Below are 20,516 nucleotides of genomic sequence, written 5' to 3' on the forward strand. Positions count from 1 at the left end.
CAGTAAATAAATGTGTTTATTTTACTAAATTTGAAAATATTTTTTTTGAATATCTTACACTATATTAATTTTTGCTTTTTGTTTACATACTTATAGAAAATTTTTCTTGGATAAAAATTCAAATAAGCATATCTTTCTAAATTATGTTCAAATTTTAAGTTTTAGTTCAGTATTTTTTTATTTTACTTATTAACAATAGTTTTTATTTGAATAAACTAAAAAGGGCTTTATTTTATTTATTATCACAAAGAACAGATATCAATCTTATTTTTTTGGATACATTTTAAGGAGATTTAATGAAATGAGTCAAGGTTCATTTATTAAATAGAATAAAATTTAAAATTTTCATTATATTTCAGTAAAAAAGCAAAATTTACTCTAATAATTTGAATTATATTAAAAAATTAGAGAGTGGGATGTGTTACAAATAATTTAATAAATTTAAATGAATGTGCTTTACAATAACAATAAAAAATCATATAAAATTTATTTCTTAAGAGGTGATTTTAATAAAATTTTACTCAGAACTACCTCAAAATAATTTGTATCAATTAAATTTTAAAAAACACTTTGAATTTAAAATTTAATAAAGAATTCATAAAATGATATAAAAAATATGAGCTTTTAATAATTGAAATACCTTAATTATGATTGAAAAATTAAGGCTTTCATAAATTGGTATTAAATTATTAATAGAAGTAGATATACCAAATAAATATCTATCTCTACATAGATTTTGAGATTTATATTTTTTTATACATATAAAATAAAGCTATAGAAGTTTACACTACTCTTTTATTCTTTTTACTTATTTAAATATTAATAATTTTTTAAATTTGGATGCAGTAAATCCAAGAAAAGATAGGATTATAAGTATTTAGGAGTAAATTTTATGAAATTTTAAGACAATTAATTCTTTTGAAATTGGTTATTGTAAATTTAAAGGATGATTGTAAAAAGCTACATAGAAATGCTAAATCTAGCAAAAAAAAGATATTTTAAGACCACTTTATAAAATACTTTTTCCCCCTTTAAATTTAAATTAGAAAAACTGAAGGTGAGTATGCTTGTTTTAATTAGCTTACTATAATGAAAAATCTGTTAGTCTAATTGAGAGTATTATTATATTTTATAAAGATTATTTGAATGAATATTTAAGAAATGACAAAAACTCACTTGAAATATGTTTACTAATTAATGTAATATACTATCCAAGCAGGAAATTTTATTTAGTATGTAATAATGAGCTGAATTTTATATTTAGTCATACAACCTTTTTAATTAAATTAGAAACCCTATAGAAATCTAAGCAAAAATATTTACAGTACTATATATATTAATTTAATCAAATTTTTTATCATTATTACTCTTGCAAAACCCATGAATTCTGATTGAGTAGTTAAACAAAAATGCTTATGATTTCCTTCTTCTAAGCAACTCTAAAATCTTATTTTACTTAAAACCCTACCATTTTTATCTAAGAATTTTGAAATATATTAATTCCTCTAATTCAAAAAAAGTGAACTAAATAATTATTTTGTACTTGTGATAGGTTATATAATAGGAAAAGAATTGTAAAAATCTTTTTGTTTTTCTTCAAAACTCATGGCATAGCAAGGAAAGGAAATGATAAAAGATAAATTAACAACAAAATATTTATAAATTTGTAAAGAGGGAGGTAAAAATTAAATCAAGCACACTTTTTAATCAAATGAATTTTTCATATTTTTTAATTCAGTACTTTTGATATAGTCTTTATAATAAATTTGAAATGCTTGAATAGTTGTAGTTTTTAATTAACTTGCATCATCTAATTTTAGATTGAAAATTTTCTTTGTCTTTCTCTTTTTCGCTTATTTATCACCAAGAAAGAAAGCTAACTAGCAAGCGAGCAAGCGATTAGTTTTGATTAAAAAGATAAAAAGCATAAAGCAAATATATAAAAGATATTTTATTAAAAATTAATTAAAATCAAAAAAGATCGTTCTTTCTAAAAAAAGAAGAACTATTTCAAATACCAACCAACTCATCTCATTTGTATTAACTAACTAACTAACAAACAAACAAACTGAGACATAATTACTAAAACCTAAATATAATAAACAAAATTTTTTCTTAATAAAACCTTATCTTTAATAAATGAACTAAAACATTTTCTTGCCTAATTTCAATTTATCTCTCTTGTAATCACAGAAGCATTTTACTGATAGTAAACTTAAGACCAATAAAATAAATATTTCCACTGAAATAGTACCCTCTGTTAACTAAGATTGTTTGGAAATTAAACTGATAGTCGATTCTCCTTTTGGATAGCTTTAAATTTCTAATAATATTTTTATTAGAGTGAAAGAATAGACTTCTACTCAAAATAAGGATCTTTGCAATTTAGAATCCAACCGAAATACCTTACTTTAAAATTAAGTAGAAGGAAATGATACTATAAATTAATTCCTTGGTATTTATGACTAGTAAAGTTCCTAGTGTTTTATTCAAAAAAAATAAATTTCATCTTAGAGCATTGAAGAAATTGACGAAGAGGAAGAAGATAAGTAAAAATCAACAGCCCCCAACTCACCTAATTAGCAAAAATATTCTGCTTCTACTAGTAATTCTCCAGCATCTTTGTAGGCAAGATTCGAGGATTTCTAGGTTGATAATGCAAATATTGAGTACACTGAAACAGAAGAAAGCTAAAAAATTGAAGAAATCAGAACTAAAAGTTAGACCATATTGACATCTTCTAGTATGAGTACCACTTCTCTAATAATTGAAGATGAAAGTGAAGAATTTAATACTTCTCAAAATGATGATGTGTAGTCTACATTCATCAAATCCGAGAAGAAAAATAGTGTAAAAAACGTTTTAAAAGCTTTCGGTAACTTCATTATAAACATGAACGAAAATTAAAATGACGAGATAGTTGAATAATCTTCATTTAAGTCAGTTGAAGATTTAAAGAAGCGCTATTTGAGGTACAACAAAAACTAAAGTTACAATAATTCTCTTGTATGCAAAATCATCCAACATCAACAATACGGTATTGTATTCAAGCACTTCATCAATAACTATGCAAGCTCTTGGTTAGAGAGAAGTGATGTAGGAGATAAGGCCTCTCACGAAACATTCATCAATTTTTGCAAAAGCGCCTGTGAAGATCATGAACTCTTAAACTGTTTAAAGATAATAAAGAAGAAGCATTTGAAGTTATCATCATGCTGAATAAGCTGATATTTGCTTCAATTTTTTACATTTTCCTTATAAGTTAAGAATATATAATATTTTAAAAATATATTACGCCTTTAATAATAAACTTCCACACCTTATATACTTATCTAATTAACAAAATAAAAAGTAAACTAACCAGATAAAAATTATAATAAATTTAACAGCATTAGAATCATTCTATAATGTAGAAATGAACAATTAATCATAAATCATAATTTGATAAAGATGATATAAAAATCAATAACCTTATACAAGCAATTTAATAATTGCTATATACACTTAAGATTTATCAAAAATGAAAGTAATAAATACATTAATAAGAAATTGATCGCATCACGATTTAGACAGACCTAAATTAATTAAAATTAAATCTATATTTCTGATTAAAAATTGATAAAAGTAAAATAAATTAAAATTTAGATATCAATCAATCACTTGAACGTTTAGCGTTTTTACCCACTTCATGAATACTTTCTCTTTTCTCCCTCTTATCAGATTACAAATAAAAATCAAATATTGTTTATCTGTTACTGTTCTTCAAGAAGATAAATAAATAGATTGATTCCAATGGCCAAATTAATAAAATCTCTCTCGTTTTAATTCTTTTGATTTAAAAATGATTGAAAGGGGCTGTCTATTTATAAATTCTTTGTGAACATCTTTATTCTTAAACTATTCACCCTTAAATTACCTACTTAACTATAATCATTCATTCATTAACTAAATACAATATTTCAAATCGTGAAAATAAATCATTAAATTATACAAGTGTTTTCCATAAAGAAAATTTATTTATATTTACCTGTTTTTATATTAATAAAAATCTATTTGAGTTTAAATTGAAAAAACATTTTCATCATTATCCAAAAAAGCAAAAATAGCAAATATATAATCTATTTTTATTCTATTTTATGTACTAAATACTTTATATATTAACTTTTAATTCGAACCTCTTACTTATTTTTACCAATTTAAGTTCGTACTGTTAGAAATTTTTCTCTTTCCAATTTTTAGATTGCAAAAGCTTGAATGAATGATATATAAGATTATTTTTGCAAATTAATTTCTCAAAGAAAATAGATTGAGCAAAATTATCTCATCTAGCTATTAATAAAAATATTGTTATATTACTCATCTTTCTACAATTAACGAAATCTTTCATTCTTAATAGTTGTTATGTAGTTTATGTTTGTATTTTTAATCATAATTTCTGCTTTATCTTACATTTAGATAATGTATAATTTTTAAATAATTTATTATGTTTTTTTTACATTTATTTTGTGTTTTAGCAAAAGGAACTTTTGTTTAAAAAATTACAAAAAAAATCAATTGTTTTTTTTTCCTCAAAAATAGAAAATAATCAAGGCTATTTATACAGTTATTTTACAAAATTAATTTTTAGGCAAACAAAAAATATTCTCTTTTATTAGTGTGTGGTTTATGATTAAATACATTAATTTTTAATATTTACTTAGACATAGATCACATTTCTAAAAGATTATATTTGCTTAATTTCAAATAAATATTATTTAATTTTTATTATCCAGTGATGAATAGAATAAAGTGTAATAATTGAATGGAATTTAGTTTATTATATTAATCTATATTAAAACTTAATTTTTTTCTTAAAAAAAAGCTTACTTGTAATTACTTCAAGTATTAATCAGTGGAAATAAATAAATTTTATTAATTTTTTACTCTTTTACTAAAGAAAATGAATTAAAAAATAGAATAAATTAGCAAATGTTCCTCAGATTTTTAGAGATAACTCTTTTTGTGAAAGTTTTATTTGACATGTATTAGATTTTACTTACTTATAATATCTTTTTTGAAAAGCAGAGATTTTCTTGCTTTACTATAATCAATTGATTGATTTATATCTTTAAAGAATAATTTAATAAATTTCAAAATTAAAATTTTTTACTCCTTCCTTTTTAGCAATTATTCCTAATAAATAGATTTTTTTATGACCTTACAATTTCAGATTAGATTTTAGTAATTTTTTATTATCACACACGCCTTCTAAATTATATACCAGAAGTATAAAATTGGCTTTTTTATCAAATGAATATTTTTGAAGAGAAAATATCAGTAAGAAATTTGATTAAGAAATAAATAAATTTCAGATTGATTATTTATGTTTACAAATTTATTTGATTTTTTTTACATTACAATTTTTAATAATTCGGTTTGTAAGTTAAATAAATATTGTTTTTTTTCATGGAATAAAATCTAAAATAACGAAAAAATTGAGGGTAAATTATTTCATAAAATGGGTCATTAATATTTAGAGTTGAGTTTTATATTATTTTTAAATGAAAATCAATCAATTAGGAGACCTTAAAAACTTTTTGAATATTTAAATGTATTTAAGACCTGATAAAATTGGATTGAATTTCTTTTGTTACAGATAGACTCTCTAGTAATATAATCAAAATAGAAAGAAACAATTAAAAATAAGTAAGATTCACCAATTGATAGATACATAGTATTTTTTAACAAGTTTTCAAAGCAGTAATTCACCTTTCGTAATATAAAGACAATCGAAAACGAGCTATGAATGAAAAGACTATTTTTGTTATTAAAAATCCCATTTATGAGGAGGGAAATATCGCGACATGTCTTTAGGGTTATTTTTAATGTCCTCATTAAGCAAAGTACCTCAAGGAAAAATATAAAATTTTAGCAGAACCAATTGGTTCATTTTGCCATTTGACTTAGTAAAAATAAATGAAAGGACCCCCATTTTTACTAGATGCATTTTCTCTAACTTATTTGATTTAAAATTGCGATTAAGAATTTTCTTTCGAGTGCTAGGATTCTTATTTCGTAAAAGATATAATTAAAGAAGATTCTTATATTGTTTTTCAGACTCTTACTTAGAAAGGATATTATTTAATTTCAGCAAAGAAATTTGGGGCTAATTTTTTAGCTTATGATAATGATCCAGCAACTCATCATGCAAAATATTTAGTATTTTTATCTGACGCCAAAAATTCCTTAAGTCAAGAGATTCCTATCAATAGTACTGAAAGCATAGTTTTAATTAATCGACTAAGCACCATAGCAAAAAAAGAAGCAATTTTAGCAAAGCTAATACCCATCTCCTATATGTAAGATTTAAATGGAGAAAAAAATCATACTCAATAAGACTTTTCTAAACTTGTTTAATTTAGTAAAATGCAAAGACTTTAGCATTATTGATTGTGTAAAGAGTATGCATTTTGATTTTACTGACAATAAAAAAAAGTAAGTAATTCGCTAATCAAATATTACTGATTTAATTTTAAGAGGAAGAGCATTGTATAAATTTATTAAGCTAACTGGGTTACTTATTTTCTTTTTGAAATATGAATAATAAGATATTATATAAAATCAATTTTTCAAGTATTCATTTATATCTGAAATTATAATCAATAACCCATTGCTTATGGCAAGAAGTGTTAAGTTATCTTGGCTAAAAAAAACTAATAGTATTACTTTGCCATTTATTTATTTGTAAAATGCCTATTAAAGAAAAATTTTAAAAAGTAATAATTAATTTTTTGCAATGGATTTATTAAATGTACAAGCTTTATAATGTAAAAATTTGTAGACATTATTCCTAAATTATAATAGGTAAAAATATTTAATTAAAAGGAGTAAGTTATAAATAGTTAAGAATGAAAAAAGTTTTTTATGATTTCATTATATATTAGTTCTAAAGCTAGATCCTTTTTAAGATAATAATAATTATTTAGTATTTCTGTTAGGAATAGTATCTTACTTTTCTATTTTTATATTGTGAAACATCCTCAAAAACTTCACCTTGTTAAACAGAATAAGTTACACTCATAAATAAGAAAAATTGAATTCTATTAATAAAAAAAATAAATACTTTTTTTATTATTTTGAATTTTTCTATAAAATTCTCTAAAAATTTTTTCAAATAAAAAATATTCTCCAGCCAAAATTTGTAAAATTTGTAAATTATAATTTAAAATTAATCATAAAGGGGTCTCACATTAACACCCATTTTTGAATAAATAATCTCTATAACCAATGATGCTAGTTCTTTATAAAATTCAAAAGATATCTATCTTGATTAACTAATTAATTTATTGCTTTAAATTAATTCAAAACTTCTTAGATTTTTGTAAATTGTAAGATACAACAGAAGCAAAATATTTACTAAAATTGCTTTTTATATATAATTTAAACTTATTTTCTATCAACTTACAGCTTAATTTATTAAATATAGCAAAAAATTCTACATAAAATAAAAATATTCTAAATATCCAATAGTATTCACTCAAGGAATATAGGAAAAACAGATTAAATTTTTTATTATAAGAAAATTTTATTAATTTAAGAAATAATGATCCTTTCTTAATGGCCTAAATTTTTTAAATTAATATCGTCTTTCAAAAATTTATCATTTTTTTTTGAACCTTAAAACAGATTGGTTGCCATCAGAAAAAATAGAATTTTTTTAAAAAGTAAAACTAATTTAATATTAATTATTTGTAGTTTAGGTTCTAAATTTTAAAACCAAAAAATAATTGAGAAATAATTTTTTACACAATAATTATTAATATTTGGTTATTTATATTAATTAAATATTGTTTAAATATCTTATCAAATTATTTTTAATTAATTAATTTTTTTTAATTAAATCAACATTTAATTTTTAATGTTAATTTTTGAAAATTAGATATATTAAAATCAAAATTCTCAATAAAATTTGATAAAAAAAATAGTGAAAACATTTTATAAAATATACTAAACATTTCTAAAAAAAAATTTAAACAAGAATTCTCAAGAAACCAATAACATTAATTTTGGATATTTTATTGAATTAATTAAAAGGAGAGGTCACTAACCAGTAATACTCATCTGCACTTGGGCTACTAACATATTTTTAGAATTAATAGTACCAGTTGGCGACCTCAACCAGAAAGGAATATAGACTAACAACTCCTCTCCTCTTCCACTTAATTAAAATATATAAGTTTCACTTTTAAGTTTTTTCTTCACTTTACAAATTAATTAAGATTTTATCGATTTACAATTTATGCTTTCTAATATTCTTATTGGTGTTTTATCAAGAAATAAGAGAAACTACTTTTAAAATAAGCAAAAAATTTAATAATTCAGTTCTTAAATAGTAGATTTGAATAGTTTAAAAACAAACAACCTTATGATAAAAAATATAAAGTATTACAATCATATAATTAAAAAATAAATATGTTTATTTATTTTATATTGTTATTAAGTTTTTTTTAGTTTTAAATACATTTAATATAATTAATTTTGTTTCTTTTTTGAATAAATTTGCCTTTTCAGTTTTAGACTCCCATAGTTTGACCAGATTTAATAACACCCCAACCAATAAGTCTGAATTTCTTATCAATTCTTCTAGAGAAAGCAACTTTTTCTCCAATTTAGGTACAGAGAGGGTTGTTAAGTTCGACAGTCATAACATTCTATTTAAATAAAATAATTAAATTAAACTTTTAAGAAAATATTGAGTATGTATGTTTATTTACATCTTAAACTTGAACGACACGTCCAGGAGTTTCGGTAGAACCAACATTAAATTTAAGAGTTTCTAATGCAGTAATCTTAGCAATCTTGTGACTTCTGTTATCGCCTTCACTCTTTACACCAATAAGTCTCTTCAAGAGATAGAAATTGACACTGATTTTTGTATATATTTCAGGTAACTTACCAGGATAACCCAAGACATTACCAACGAGTCTATCGTTACGAGTAATTGAAGGATCAACAAGTAAACCAACACCAATCAAACCACCAGGAACGGCATAAAGTAAATCGTTCTTTTCAGCAAGTAATGATACAATACGTGATTTAATAGGAGTGCATTTAACATTACCGTTTTGATCTTTGCTAATCAAACCAGGGCGGATTTCGATTTCATCACCAATCTTCAAAATACCTTCCAAAATAGAGCCACCAACGACACCACCCTTTAAAGTGTCAACAGTAGCACCAGGTTTATTTACATCGAAAGATCTAATTAAAAAATTATGAAATTAAGTTAAATATTTCTAAGTAAGTTAATTAATCAATCAATTACCTAATAATAATAAGCTTGGGATTAGCTTTAAGATCTCTTTAAGGAACAGGGAAGTAAGTGCAAATGTATTAGCAAACAGCATCTACGTTATATTTTAATTAAGCAGAACAAGGGATAATAGGAGAGTTTTCAGCATTTGTACCTAAGATGAATTATTTGATTTCCTTATAATTTTGAACAGCAGCATCCTTGGATTCCTTAAAAATAATATCAATCTTATTTTGAATGATTAAGATATGTTTTAATTTCATAATATCAACAGCAGCAAGATGTTCAGCAGTTTAAGGTTGAGGGCAGGTCATATTACCTGCAACGATCAAAAGAGCAGCATCCATAACAGCAGCACCAGTTAACATAGTACTCATAAGAATATCGTGACCAGGGCAATCGACGAAAGAAACGTGTCTAATTAAAGTCATGGTTTAGTTGCAACCTTCATTATCACACTTAGCATCATCAGTCTTGTCACCTTTAATTATTAAGAATAAAAATTAATAAATTATAATTTATGAATTCATTAGTTTTTTGCATATAAAAATTTTATTCTATCAATTTTAACTTATTCATAAATTTAAAGATAGATAGATAGATAAATAAATAAATAGATACAACCTATTTATCTATCAATTATTTATTTATTTGTTTAACATTTTTGCATGAAAATAAACATTGAAAAAATCTATTTTTATATATTTTGTATTATTTTTTTAATTTTTTACTTGAGTATGACTTATAGCATTAAGGAGCAGGACAGCTAGGGCATTAGTAAATCTTAGCATTTGCATAACCTAATCTAATTGTAATATTTCTAACTTTTTCTTGTTTGAACTTGACGGTGCTAATTAATTATTTACAAAAATGTTAAGTAAAAAATAATTTATTTTAAATTTAATTTGAAGAAATCTATTTAGCCATAGAAATATTTTAAATTTTATAAAATAATAAAATTAATCGTTATTTTATTCTTATTGCTCTTTGCTTTTTTGCTTTTATATGAACTCTCGTGAAATATTTTAGCAAATTTTTTCTCTCTTTAGACGATCCATTAAAAAATAATATTTTTTTAATTCATATTTTTTATCATGCTTTAAAGTATTCCGTTTATTTCTGCTAGCTATGGTTAAAGAAAAATCTAATAAAAAATTCTTACTGTACACCAGAAATAGCTTTAACGAGAGTGGATTTACCGTGAGCGACATGACCAATAGTACCTATTTTATTTAACATATTAATATTTAATTTTTAGCCTAAATTTATGAACTCATAATTAAATCTAGCTTGAATTGATAAAAATTGTTTACCAATATTAATGGTAGCTTAACGAGAAATAACTTCTGGAGAGAGAGGAGATAAATTGGTAATTTATTCATAGGTTTATTTTCTAAGTTGAGGATTTCTATTCATTAATTCCTCAATTTACTAAGCGTTTAATTATTAATTGCTTGTCATTTCCATATTTATTGCTTTTTACTTATAAATTTATTATATTTCTTAATTTTTTGTTATTAATTAATATCTTCTTATAGATTTTCTTTTTTCCTTAGATTTCTTTGTCCTTTATTAACTCTATTGCTTTTCATTCATATATTAAAGATTTATAAATTATTAATCTTCTTTTTTAGCTTATCCTTTTAAATATATATTATTTATGTCTTTATGCAATCTCTATATAAGAAAATATACAATTATATCTATATCAATCTTTTGCAAAATGCATTTTTAATTTAACATATTTATATATTTTATAAAGTAGATTTAAAAGAAGATCTACGATCCAATCTATTTTATTTTTTTAAATTATTTTATAATTTTTACTATATTTTCTTAATTTTATTAAGAAATAAATTTTGAATTCTTCACAAAATCATATCATATTATTAGCAATAAGTTATTTCATTTGATATTTAATTTAATTTGTAAATTAAAAATAATTAAAATTTTAGAAAATTATTATCAAATATTTTTACAAACAAATATTTAGGATGTTATCAATTAATAATAATTTTTAAACAAACTATCTTTTAATAGTTTTTAATCTTTAATAAAATTCGATAAGATAATTAATACCTTTTAATATTTATTTTTAAATAGCCAATAATTAATTTTATTATTTATCAAGTAATTATTTAATAAGTTTTTATTAAAATTTTTTTAAAAAAATTATGATTTTATTTGATATTTTTAATTTTGCAATTATAATAAAATAATTAAATTAATTTATTTAAAAAAAATTTTTATATTTTATGTTAATATTAAGGAATGATAGTTTAACAAGATGGTTTTAAGAGAATTAAAAAATTTAAATTAAATAAAAATCTTTTAGAAATAATTTTTATTTTTTTATTTTTTAAGTGAATGGTTAGAAATAAAGTATTACAAAAGGATTTATGATTTATATATTTTCTAAAATATACGCTATAATAATTATTAATTAAATTTACAAATATATTTGATTAGTATACGTAAATGCCAAATCAGAAAGATTATAAATTGGCACAGGAGACAGACCAAGAACGTAGACTAATAAAGAAATGCAATAAATTAAGGAGATATAAGTTATTCTAAGACTGTTTTAATGATTAGCTTAAATTATTGCTAAAAAATATAAGCAAATTCAGTTTAGTCAAAAAGTAGCATCTTTATTTAGAAGGTGATTCTTCAGAATATGTTTATTTATTTTAAAAGGGATAAATTACAGTAATTTTATTAAATAAAATAGCTGATAATTAAATATTTTAAAGTTAAAGAAAAATATAATAGTGAATGAATTAGAGCTTGATGATCCTTGGAGAGAAAATCAAAAACTTTTAGCAAGTAGAGCTTTTCAGCAAAAAAACATTGAGTTAGCAGAAATGAATCCTTATGATATTTTAGGTATTGATGAGATTTTTAACTCTCAGTAGATGGATTTAGAGAGATAGTTCTATGAAAACTAAAATTTATAAAATTTAGAAGGTATCAGCGAAGATAATAACAATGAAAAGCCAAACATAATTCATAACAGATATTTAAGCATTGTTGTTAGCAGTGATTCTGCTACTTTTAAGTCAATAAAAAAAGATTTCTTTCTTACTTTTGCTTAAAATAATAATTTAATAAAAGAACTTTATAAAAGAAGCGAAGAAAATTAAATATGGATAAACTAATTGGTAAAGAATTTTCAAAAAGTGTATTCTCTAAAAAAATAATACATGATACAGCTAAAATAAGGAGATAGAGATCTTTAGCTTGTTCATATTGAAAATCATTTAGTTGAGAAGCAAAAGAAAGAAAATGATAAATAAATATTTTTTTTGGTAAGACCTGAGATTTAAATGTATTAAAGAATCAAAAGAGTAAGAGCAAAAAGTGAAAGTGAATCTGATAAAAGGCTTTAAAAGAAGTATGACGAACTTAGTAAACCTGTTTCTATTAAATAAAATTCAGAACTCCATCAAAAGTTAATAAAATTGTTTACTAAAAAAAAGTAAAATTTTATTAGAAAATTAATTACAAAATAATTTTATTGTTAAAAGAAAAGATGCTAATGAAAAAGAGCTGAGAGTTAATCTTTATGTAAATAGCTCTGTTAAGTTCTATAAAGATCGCGATGACCAAAGAAGGTAAACTAAGTATTAATCAACTGGGACTTTTAAGAATAGTCACACTCTCACTCCAAAAAAAATGACACCAACTAACAAAATAAAAAATAGTGGAATGAAAACCTTGAAATAATTTTATTCTTAATTTGATTAATAGCACATTACAGAAAATTCGTTTTCTTAAAATTGCTAAAATGCTAATACCAGCAGAAATAATGATAATTCATTAATTTAAATGTATAAAAATTAAGAAAGAGCATATACTCCTTCTCTTAATGGTAGATTAAATTTATCAACTAACAAATCTCCTAATCATGCACAAAGACCTTCATCTAATATGGGAAAAAGTCAAAGTCATAATACAGAATATATACTTTGTAGTGATTTAATAAAAGAAGATCAACGATTCAGCACAAATCTTTAATAGTTTGAATAGCTTGTAAGAGGTTCAATAAGCTGTAGAAAAATAGATGAGAGTGATGAAGATTTTACTTCTGCTTTGACAAAAAACGATTTTAGTGGAAATAAAAACAGTAAATTTTCTCCTAATAAATCAAATTCTAATTTAGACATAAAATCATTACTGCGAAATAAAAAAATAAAAAACATTCTTTCTTAAATTTATGATACTAGCTCTATTTATAGCAAGCAGTAGACAGAAGGGTATAATCAATTTTAAACTTATAATTTATAAATTTTTTTCATTTATTTAAAAGAAACTTAACTTAATTACCTGCATAAATCAATAATATAACCCATCACTAACTAAATAGTGGCATAGATGGTCTGAATACTAGATAATACAGGACGAAATCTATGAATACTGATGTTATTGAAATAAATTAAAAGTATAATGGAGATAAAAATCACTTTCCTCCAGTTAGTTCTGTTACAGAAGAATTATAAAGCTCGAAATTATCTTCGTAAATCTATAATTAGAGTTAGAACTAAAAAAAAAACTAAGTAGATAAATATATAAAAATTTCTTCATAAAATTTAAAAATACCGCTTGTATCTTATGATGTAGAAAAAAAAATAGAAATTAAAATGAGATCACAGCTAATTATGAAATAACTTGATATCATTAAGCAAAAAGCCATGAAGGAAAAAAGAACAAATAGAAGCAAAGATGTAGTCTTTAATTCTATCAGCGTTACTGATATTTAAAAATCAATTAGAGATGATAGTTTAGAAAGGAATTAAAAAATGTAATCGAATTTGGATAAACTTTTAAACTATTTTGACCAGCAATAACTAAAATAAACAAGATATTAGGTCGATAAATCTAACTAAAAACATTAAGAATACTAATCAGTTAATAATCTAAGTAAAGAATGTCATGAAATTTAATAATCAGCAAAGTTACCCAGCGAAAATGCTCTTAGAAATTCGTTAAAAGAGTAAATTTTAATATAACCACAATCTTAACTAAAAATAATCGAAAAATTTTACCCTCTTAATCCTATGATTCCGCTTACTAAGTTTAAATAGAAATAAAAACACAAAGAGTAACCATTTAGTAAGTCTTGATTTTCCTCTTAACTTAATCTAAAGTCCAATACTATTAACTAACTATTGGATGTATTTATAATTGAGTTTTCCTAAGTATTTTGTTATCATTTTTAGATATTTTTAAAAATTAAAACAAAATGAAAAATCAAAAAATTTATAAATTAGTTTAATTTATTATTTTTTTTTAATTGGTCCATCAAGCATAAAAATTAAAATATGTATTCTTAAATTTTACTAGAGCTAAAAATACAAAAAATAAGCTCTACTAGTAATTTAGTATAAAAAAGTTGAACATAACTTAAAAGAAATAACAATATGATTTTTATTTTAATAAATAATTTTCTTACTTGTCTGTAAAAACTAATTATTAAAATCATGCATATTTTATAAATAGAATCTATCTGTAAATGAAATTTATTTAAAGTAGCTGTATTAAAAATTTTTTTTATAAATTCTTTAAGTACAACAGTGTTTACTATTATTTCTTATATTATAAGTTTGCTTAAATATATATATCAATTAAAATAATCAAAAATAATATTAATAAAAATTCAACCAAAAAGACAAAAAAATTTAGCTTAAGTAAATGGAATTCTAAGGTTTCTCTTATAAATGTGAAACAAACCTTCATGAAAATTAAAACAATATTTCATGCACAGGTTAGTCTTATTGTGAAGAAAATTATATTTCTACAAACAATTATGCTTCTTCATTTTACAGATAAGATAATGAGTATATTTAACCTAAATAGAAAATAGATGTTTAACCTTAATGTTAAAATATTCAGAATGAAGATGGATAATTATAATTTTATGAAAGTTATAGAATAAATTAAGGATTACCAATTTAAAAAGGAAGTTAAACAAATTTTTGCTAACAATTAGATAGCCAAACACACCTTTTATGTATTAATGAATAAAATTAATTATCTCAAAGTTAAATATGTGGTTCTCTCACTTTTGCCAATGAATCAGAAAACTTCTATTAATAGTAACAGCAAGAATAGCAAATGTTATAATTTGTTCCATAAAACTAACACTTATGGATAGAAAACAGCTAAATTGATGAAGAATCTTGTGAACATGAGTCTAATTTCGAAAATTTTAAATAGACCTCAACAGATTAAAATGAATAGAATAAGAATAGTCAGTAAATAGTAGTATGTAAAAAAAACAAATTTAGTTTTACTGATGTTTTATATGAAACTCAATAACTCAACTATCGAGAAAATTACTATTTGATAGGAGATCTATTTATAAATGTTAATATGTACTTAGATGGTGCTAAGAAGAACAGGAGAGATAGGTCTTCAATTTGGAATTAAATTAGACCTGTTACATGCATTTAAGTTAACTAAGCAGGTTATTTTTCAATTGTAGTTGATGACACATAAGGGGCGTTAGAAGATTTTGATAGAGTTATTTCCGTGCTTGACAAATAATAGCATGGACATGCTCATCAATAAGCATAATGGCTTATTTCTTATAAATAGTATCTTAATAATCTAGATAAGGCTAGAAAAAAAATATATGATGAATATTCGTATAACACATAGCTTATTCAATAAAAACTAGCTGAAAATACTATAAAATCTTTGCAAATGGCTGAGGATATTTTATAAAAATATTATGCAGGAGAAAACGATTATGTAATCTACTCTTATCGAAGAACAAATCACAATAACCTAACTTAGACATTATATAAAGGAGGTATGAGCAAGGCAATGTAAAAGTTGATTTATATAACAGAAGATAACTTCAGGAATGATACGTTACGCTATGGGATGCTAGAGTTATTCAATTTCGAAGGATATGAATCAGTTAATTATAGTTATATTTTTGGGTAGTCTGGTAAAATTTAAGGAAAAAAAGAATATAAAAACTTTACACTTTTTACTGTTGATGATCTTGAAATAGAACTAGACATGGAAGAAATGGCATATGAATTATCTAAAATATCTCTTTCAGCTGGAGGAACTTGGTTTTCAGATTAATTAAGAGTGTATAAATTTACAGTCACTCCATATAAATTATTTTAATTATCTATCATGAGAAAAGACCTAAGTAATCTTTATGGAGAGGAATTCTACAAAAATACAGAGTATTACTAAAATAGCAAGTCATTTATATCAAAATATTATGATTAAAATAATTAAAACTCAAAAAAAATATTAAGAAATAAAATTATTTTAAAAAATTAAAATTCATGATAATCTGCATCATTAGCCAATAAACTTTGAAAATAGTAATAATATTCAAACCCCTTAATAAAAAAAAAACATATAATAAAATTTTTAAAAATTTAATCAATTAATTGACTTATCCATGTATCTATTTATTAATAAATGAAATATTCATTTATAAACCAATTTTATTTTCTTCAAAATCTTTTCTATATAATTTTACTGAGTTTTAATCAAATTGAATAATTTCAATATAATAAAAAAAAGGTTTTAGTCGTCACATTTAATACTGTAATTATTTAATCTATTAGTTAAATGGTATTTAATAAAAATTTTTGTCTAATTGTTAATAATCCAATAAATTTTAATGCCTACCCCTTGAGTAATTAAGGCTTTTTACGAAGTACTACACTAATTGTTTAAAATAGATTATTTTTATTTTTTTAGTAATATTAGGTAAACAAAAATTTGTTAAATGTTTATTTATAAAGTCTATTTTTTAAACTATTACTAATCATTTCATGATTATTTTTTCATTGGTTAGAAATACAATACAATTTAATATTATTTAATAGAACGATAAGTATTTATTTACAAGACCATTCATCTATTTATAAATTTGTCTATCCATTTATCTATTTATAGAATTTCTTATTTATAGTTATATTTATGATTAATTAGTAAAATTTTTAGTTGTTCTATAGATCAATCATTTTTATATTTATGATGGGATAGTCTACAAAACTTCTTCTAAAAATAATATTTAGTCGATTAAATGCCAAAAGCCAATATTTTCCTCTGATAAAATTTCTACTAGCTACTTTCTTAATTCATCGGTCGAACATTTATTACTATTTACTTTGAGATAATCATAAGCTTTATCAAACATTACTATTCCTAAACTGGCTTCACATCTGTGTCTAAATAGTTTTATTTTATCTTAAATTTTGAAATATTATGGGTTATTGTTTTGTTAAAACTCTTAAATAACTTCTCCTTCGTTTTCATCATAATTATCATCATCATCTAAATCCTCATCATCATAGTAATTATTATCATCTTCTTCACTTTATTGATCTTCTGGGATGATATGCCCTTCTTCTTAATCTTAATTTTGCATTTACTGACTGATTTGGTTCTTTTAAAGAGTTGCTTGCTTCCTAGATTAATTGAGGAAATTAGTGATTGTATTGATTTTAATCGTTTTTTCCTTAAGCTTTGTTTTCATTAATTCTAATTTTTCTTCTATTTTATTTGGGTCCTCTTCTACTTCATCATCTGATTCTTCATTTTCTTCTTCATGGATTACTGATTATAATGCCTAGAAGATATGAAAATATTAAATAAATAATATGGTGAGTTTTTATTTTTACATCATCATCATTTTCTTCATTATTTTCTCCTATGATTTCATTTATATCTATAATTTAATCCTCTTCTTCTTAAATTTTGTAAGGATACTATTATTAAGGTCTTTGCTACTGTTGTTGCTAAGTATATCTCTCATCTTAATAATTGTTATTTACTTAGCTGTTATTTTACATTGGAGGTGCATATCTCTCAGAGTTATAAATATTTGAATTTTAATCTATACTAGATTTATAATCGAAGCTTTCACGCTCATTAATATCTATGGAGAAGTCGTCAACAGGGTTACCATTTTACTTTTTTGAATATTCAAATGACTAAAGACTACCTCTTTTGACAAATCCTTACATTTAGTTTTATTACTGCTGCTATTGCTTTTCCTCCTCATCATTCATAAAAACCATATTGTCTTTAGATGGCCTGTATTAGGCTTATTATAATTAAACAGCTTTTTACCTTGCTTAAATATTTTCTTAAATAATTTATTTCCTCTATTATTCCATTTCTTCCTGTTCTTATTTCTTTTTTCTCTCCTACTCTTGTCTAATTTATTCTCTACGATCCACATTTTTTTATTCATTATAACTTTACTCAGCACTCTGCCTAACTGAAGGGGTTACTTTGGTTGAGACTACATCAGATTCAGCACTTGTTGATGATCTAAATAAAATATTTAAGGTAATTTTTAAATTATACATAAGAAAATAATAATTTTACGATGAATCTATCTATTATCTAACTCTCTTCACTTCATTTCTTATGGAATTAACTGAAGATTTTGATTGATTTACAGATTACTGCTGTTAATTTTATAAAGGTTTACGCTATTTGACAGAGCTTTCCCTTTCCAAGGAATAGCTACGATCCCTTTCTTTTTTGTCACGACGATCATTTTCTGTCTTTTTAATATTTTATCTGGAATCACTTTATTGACTTTACTGCTATGGCTGTTTGATATTTGTGCTAGAGCTTCTAACCATTTTTTTCTTTTCTAACCTTTTAATTTCCTATTCAATTCTATTTTTTTCATTAATCTATTTCTACAATTCCTTTTTAGCTTTTTGCTTTTGTTCAATCACTTTTCTATCAGTCCCTTGCTATCTTTAACCAACCCTCTATGGAGGTCTAAGCTACTCATCACTAATTGGTAAAGCTGGGCCATTTTTAGAAAGATTTTAATTAATAATTTAAAGAATACCAAGTTTTTAAGCTTAATCCCTTAGACTATCAAAATAGAGATCATCAACCTTTTAATTTACAAAAATAATATGTATTCAATACAATTTTGGGCATAAGCAAATAAAATGCAAAAAGAGATGTGAATCAATCTAGTTTTACATCATTAATAATATTAGGATCTGTCAAGTTTCCACTTAATAGATCTGTGATGTAAGATATGATCCTACGTTTAACAAAGGACGTGTTTATAATATCTAAAATAGAAGGTCTACTTTTAGGATTAAGTTAAAGCATTTTGCCAATTAAATCTCTTAAAGACTTGGAATAAGTAGAATTTATAGGCGGGTATGTACCATTCATAATCTTGACTGCTAATCCATTTAAACTTTAAGCATCAAATGCATGTCTTAGATTACACATTTCATAAAGCACACAACCAAATGCCCAAATATCACTTTTGTAACTATAAGGTTTGTACTTAAATAACTCTGGAGACATATAATAAGGAGTACCTTTTTAAAAATAATAAATGAATTAAAAATAGCTAATCTTTTTTAAACAAGCAATAAAATTAATTTTTAGGTATTTTTATAATTTAAATTCTACTCTTTTGTTTTAAATTTCAAAAGTATATAATATAGAAAAGTTTATCGCTCATTACCAATGCATGTATTTGCGAAGTCTCTAGTTGAATCAAGTACTTTTGCTATACCAAAATCACCTAGTCTTACTCTGCCGCTCTTTAAAAAAATATTTTGGGTTTTAAGATCTCTATGTAATATTTTCTTTTCATGCAAATAAAAAAGCGCTAATGCCATTTATGCTAACCAATCCTAAATCTAATCTTCGGGAAAATTTTTTCCTTTTTAATTTTTAATTCTATTATGCATATCTCCTCCTTCACAATGAATCATAACAATATTTAAATACTGCTCTCTATCCATATAACTATCTTTATATGCTACAATGTTAGCATGTCTTAATTTTTACAACAAGCGTACTTCATTCTCTGTGTTCTCCCTATCTTTTTGACTCATATCTCTTGTTTTAATCTTTTTATTGACATACATTTTGTCTTCACGCTTATGCTTCACTAAATAGACTTGACCGAATGCACCCGATCCAATCAATTTTACAGTCTCATAGACTTCCATTTTAAATCACTATTTGCTTTAAGTTTCCTAATAATATAATTTTATAATAAATTCAATCTTCTATGTTGGTGTTAACTATCCTTATAAATTATTCAAAATCAGCAATTAATTATTTGTTGGATTAGTTTTTTTGGTTTGAATTTTAATAAAAAAAACAATTTATCAAAATATTAAATTTTGAAAAATAACAAAAGCAATGAATCCATAATTTTCTATTTAAGATGATAGTTAATATT

At 23.1% G+C, this 20,516-nt stretch overlaps 7 protein-coding genes across 7 annotated transcripts; 4 read left to right on the forward strand and 3 right to left on the reverse strand. All coding sequences in view use genetic code 6, as the record gives it.

Annotated features, from left to right (window-relative positions):
• Window positions 1-2,139: 2,139 nt before the first annotated feature.
• On the forward strand, window positions 2,140-3,219 carry TTHERM_00390010 (hypothetical protein; the record flags this gene model as incomplete). The annotated part of the gene is made up of 1 exon (XM_001019406.1): window positions 2,140-3,219. The coding sequence occupies one exon, from the start codon at window positions 2,140-2,142 to the stop codon at window positions 3,217-3,219; it is 1,080 nt and encodes a 359-aa protein (XP_001019406.1).
• Window positions 3,220-4,292: 1,073 nt separating this feature from the next.
• On the reverse strand, window positions 4,293-4,451 carry TTHERM_00390020 (hypothetical protein; the record flags this gene model as incomplete). The annotated part of the gene is made up of 1 exon (XM_001019407.1): window positions 4,293-4,451. One exon carries the CDS (start codon window positions 4,449-4,451, stop codon window positions 4,293-4,295), a length of 159 nt encoding a protein of 52 aa, XP_001019407.1.
• A 1,330-nt stretch (window positions 4,452-5,781) lies between these two features.
• Window positions 5,782-6,429, forward strand: TTHERM_00390030 (tRNA intron endonuclease, catalytic carboxy-terminal domain protein; the record flags this gene model as incomplete). The annotated part of the gene is made up of 1 exon (XM_001019408.2): window positions 5,782-6,429. The coding sequence occupies one exon, from the start codon at window positions 5,782-5,784 to the stop codon at window positions 6,427-6,429; it is 648 nt and encodes a 215-aa protein (XP_001019408.2).
• Window positions 6,430-8,366: 1,937 nt separating this feature from the next.
• TTHERM_00390040 (eukaryotic translation initiation factor 2 gamma subunit) lies at window positions 8,367-11,070 on the reverse strand. The gene is made up of 5 exons (XM_001019409.2): window positions 10,606-11,070; window positions 10,455-10,515; window positions 10,024-10,142; window positions 9,305-9,773; window positions 8,367-9,240 (listed from the first exon to the last, which is right to left on the reverse strand). Exons 1-5 carry the CDS (start codon window positions 11,033-11,035, stop codon window positions 8,547-8,549), a joined length of 1,773 nt encoding a protein of 590 aa, XP_001019409.2. The 5' UTR covers window positions 11,036-11,070; the 3' UTR covers window positions 8,367-8,546.
• A 700-nt stretch (window positions 11,071-11,770) lies between these two features.
• On the forward strand, window positions 11,771-14,415 carry TTHERM_000390049 (hypothetical protein; the record flags this gene model as incomplete). Its single annotated transcript, XM_012798448.1, has 4 exons — window positions 11,771-12,001; window positions 12,046-12,770; window positions 12,820-13,548; window positions 13,602-14,415. 4 exons carry the CDS (start codon window positions 11,771-11,773, stop codon window positions 14,413-14,415), a joined length of 2,499 nt encoding a protein of 832 aa, XP_012653902.1.
• Window positions 14,416-14,914: 499 nt separating this feature from the next.
• On the forward strand, window positions 14,915-16,606 carry TTHERM_00390050 (hypothetical protein; the record flags this gene model as incomplete). Its single annotated transcript, XM_001019410.3, has 1 exon — window positions 14,915-16,606. The coding sequence occupies exon 1, from the start codon at window positions 14,984-14,986 to the stop codon at window positions 16,604-16,606; it is 1,623 nt and encodes a 540-aa protein (XP_001019410.3). The 5' UTR covers window positions 14,915-14,983.
• A 682-nt stretch (window positions 16,607-17,288) lies between these two features.
• TTHERM_00390060 (Serine/Threonine kinase domain protein) lies at window positions 17,289-20,280 on the reverse strand (the record flags this gene model as incomplete). The annotated part of the gene is made up of 5 exons (XM_001019411.1): window positions 17,289-17,900; window positions 17,953-18,607; window positions 18,665-19,194; window positions 19,286-19,638; window positions 19,788-20,280. The coding sequence occupies 5 exons, from the start codon at window positions 20,278-20,280 to the stop codon at window positions 17,289-17,291; spliced, it is 2,643 nt and encodes an 880-aa protein (XP_001019411.1).
• Between the last annotated feature and the right edge of the window lie 236 nt (window positions 20,281-20,516).

Source organism: Tetrahymena thermophila, assembly GCF_000189635.1.
Source record: "Tetrahymena thermophila SB210 genomic scaffold scf_8254587, whole genome shotgun sequence".
NCBI classification, from domain to species: domain Eukaryota; phylum Ciliophora; class Oligohymenophorea; order Hymenostomatida; family Tetrahymenidae; genus Tetrahymena; species Tetrahymena thermophila.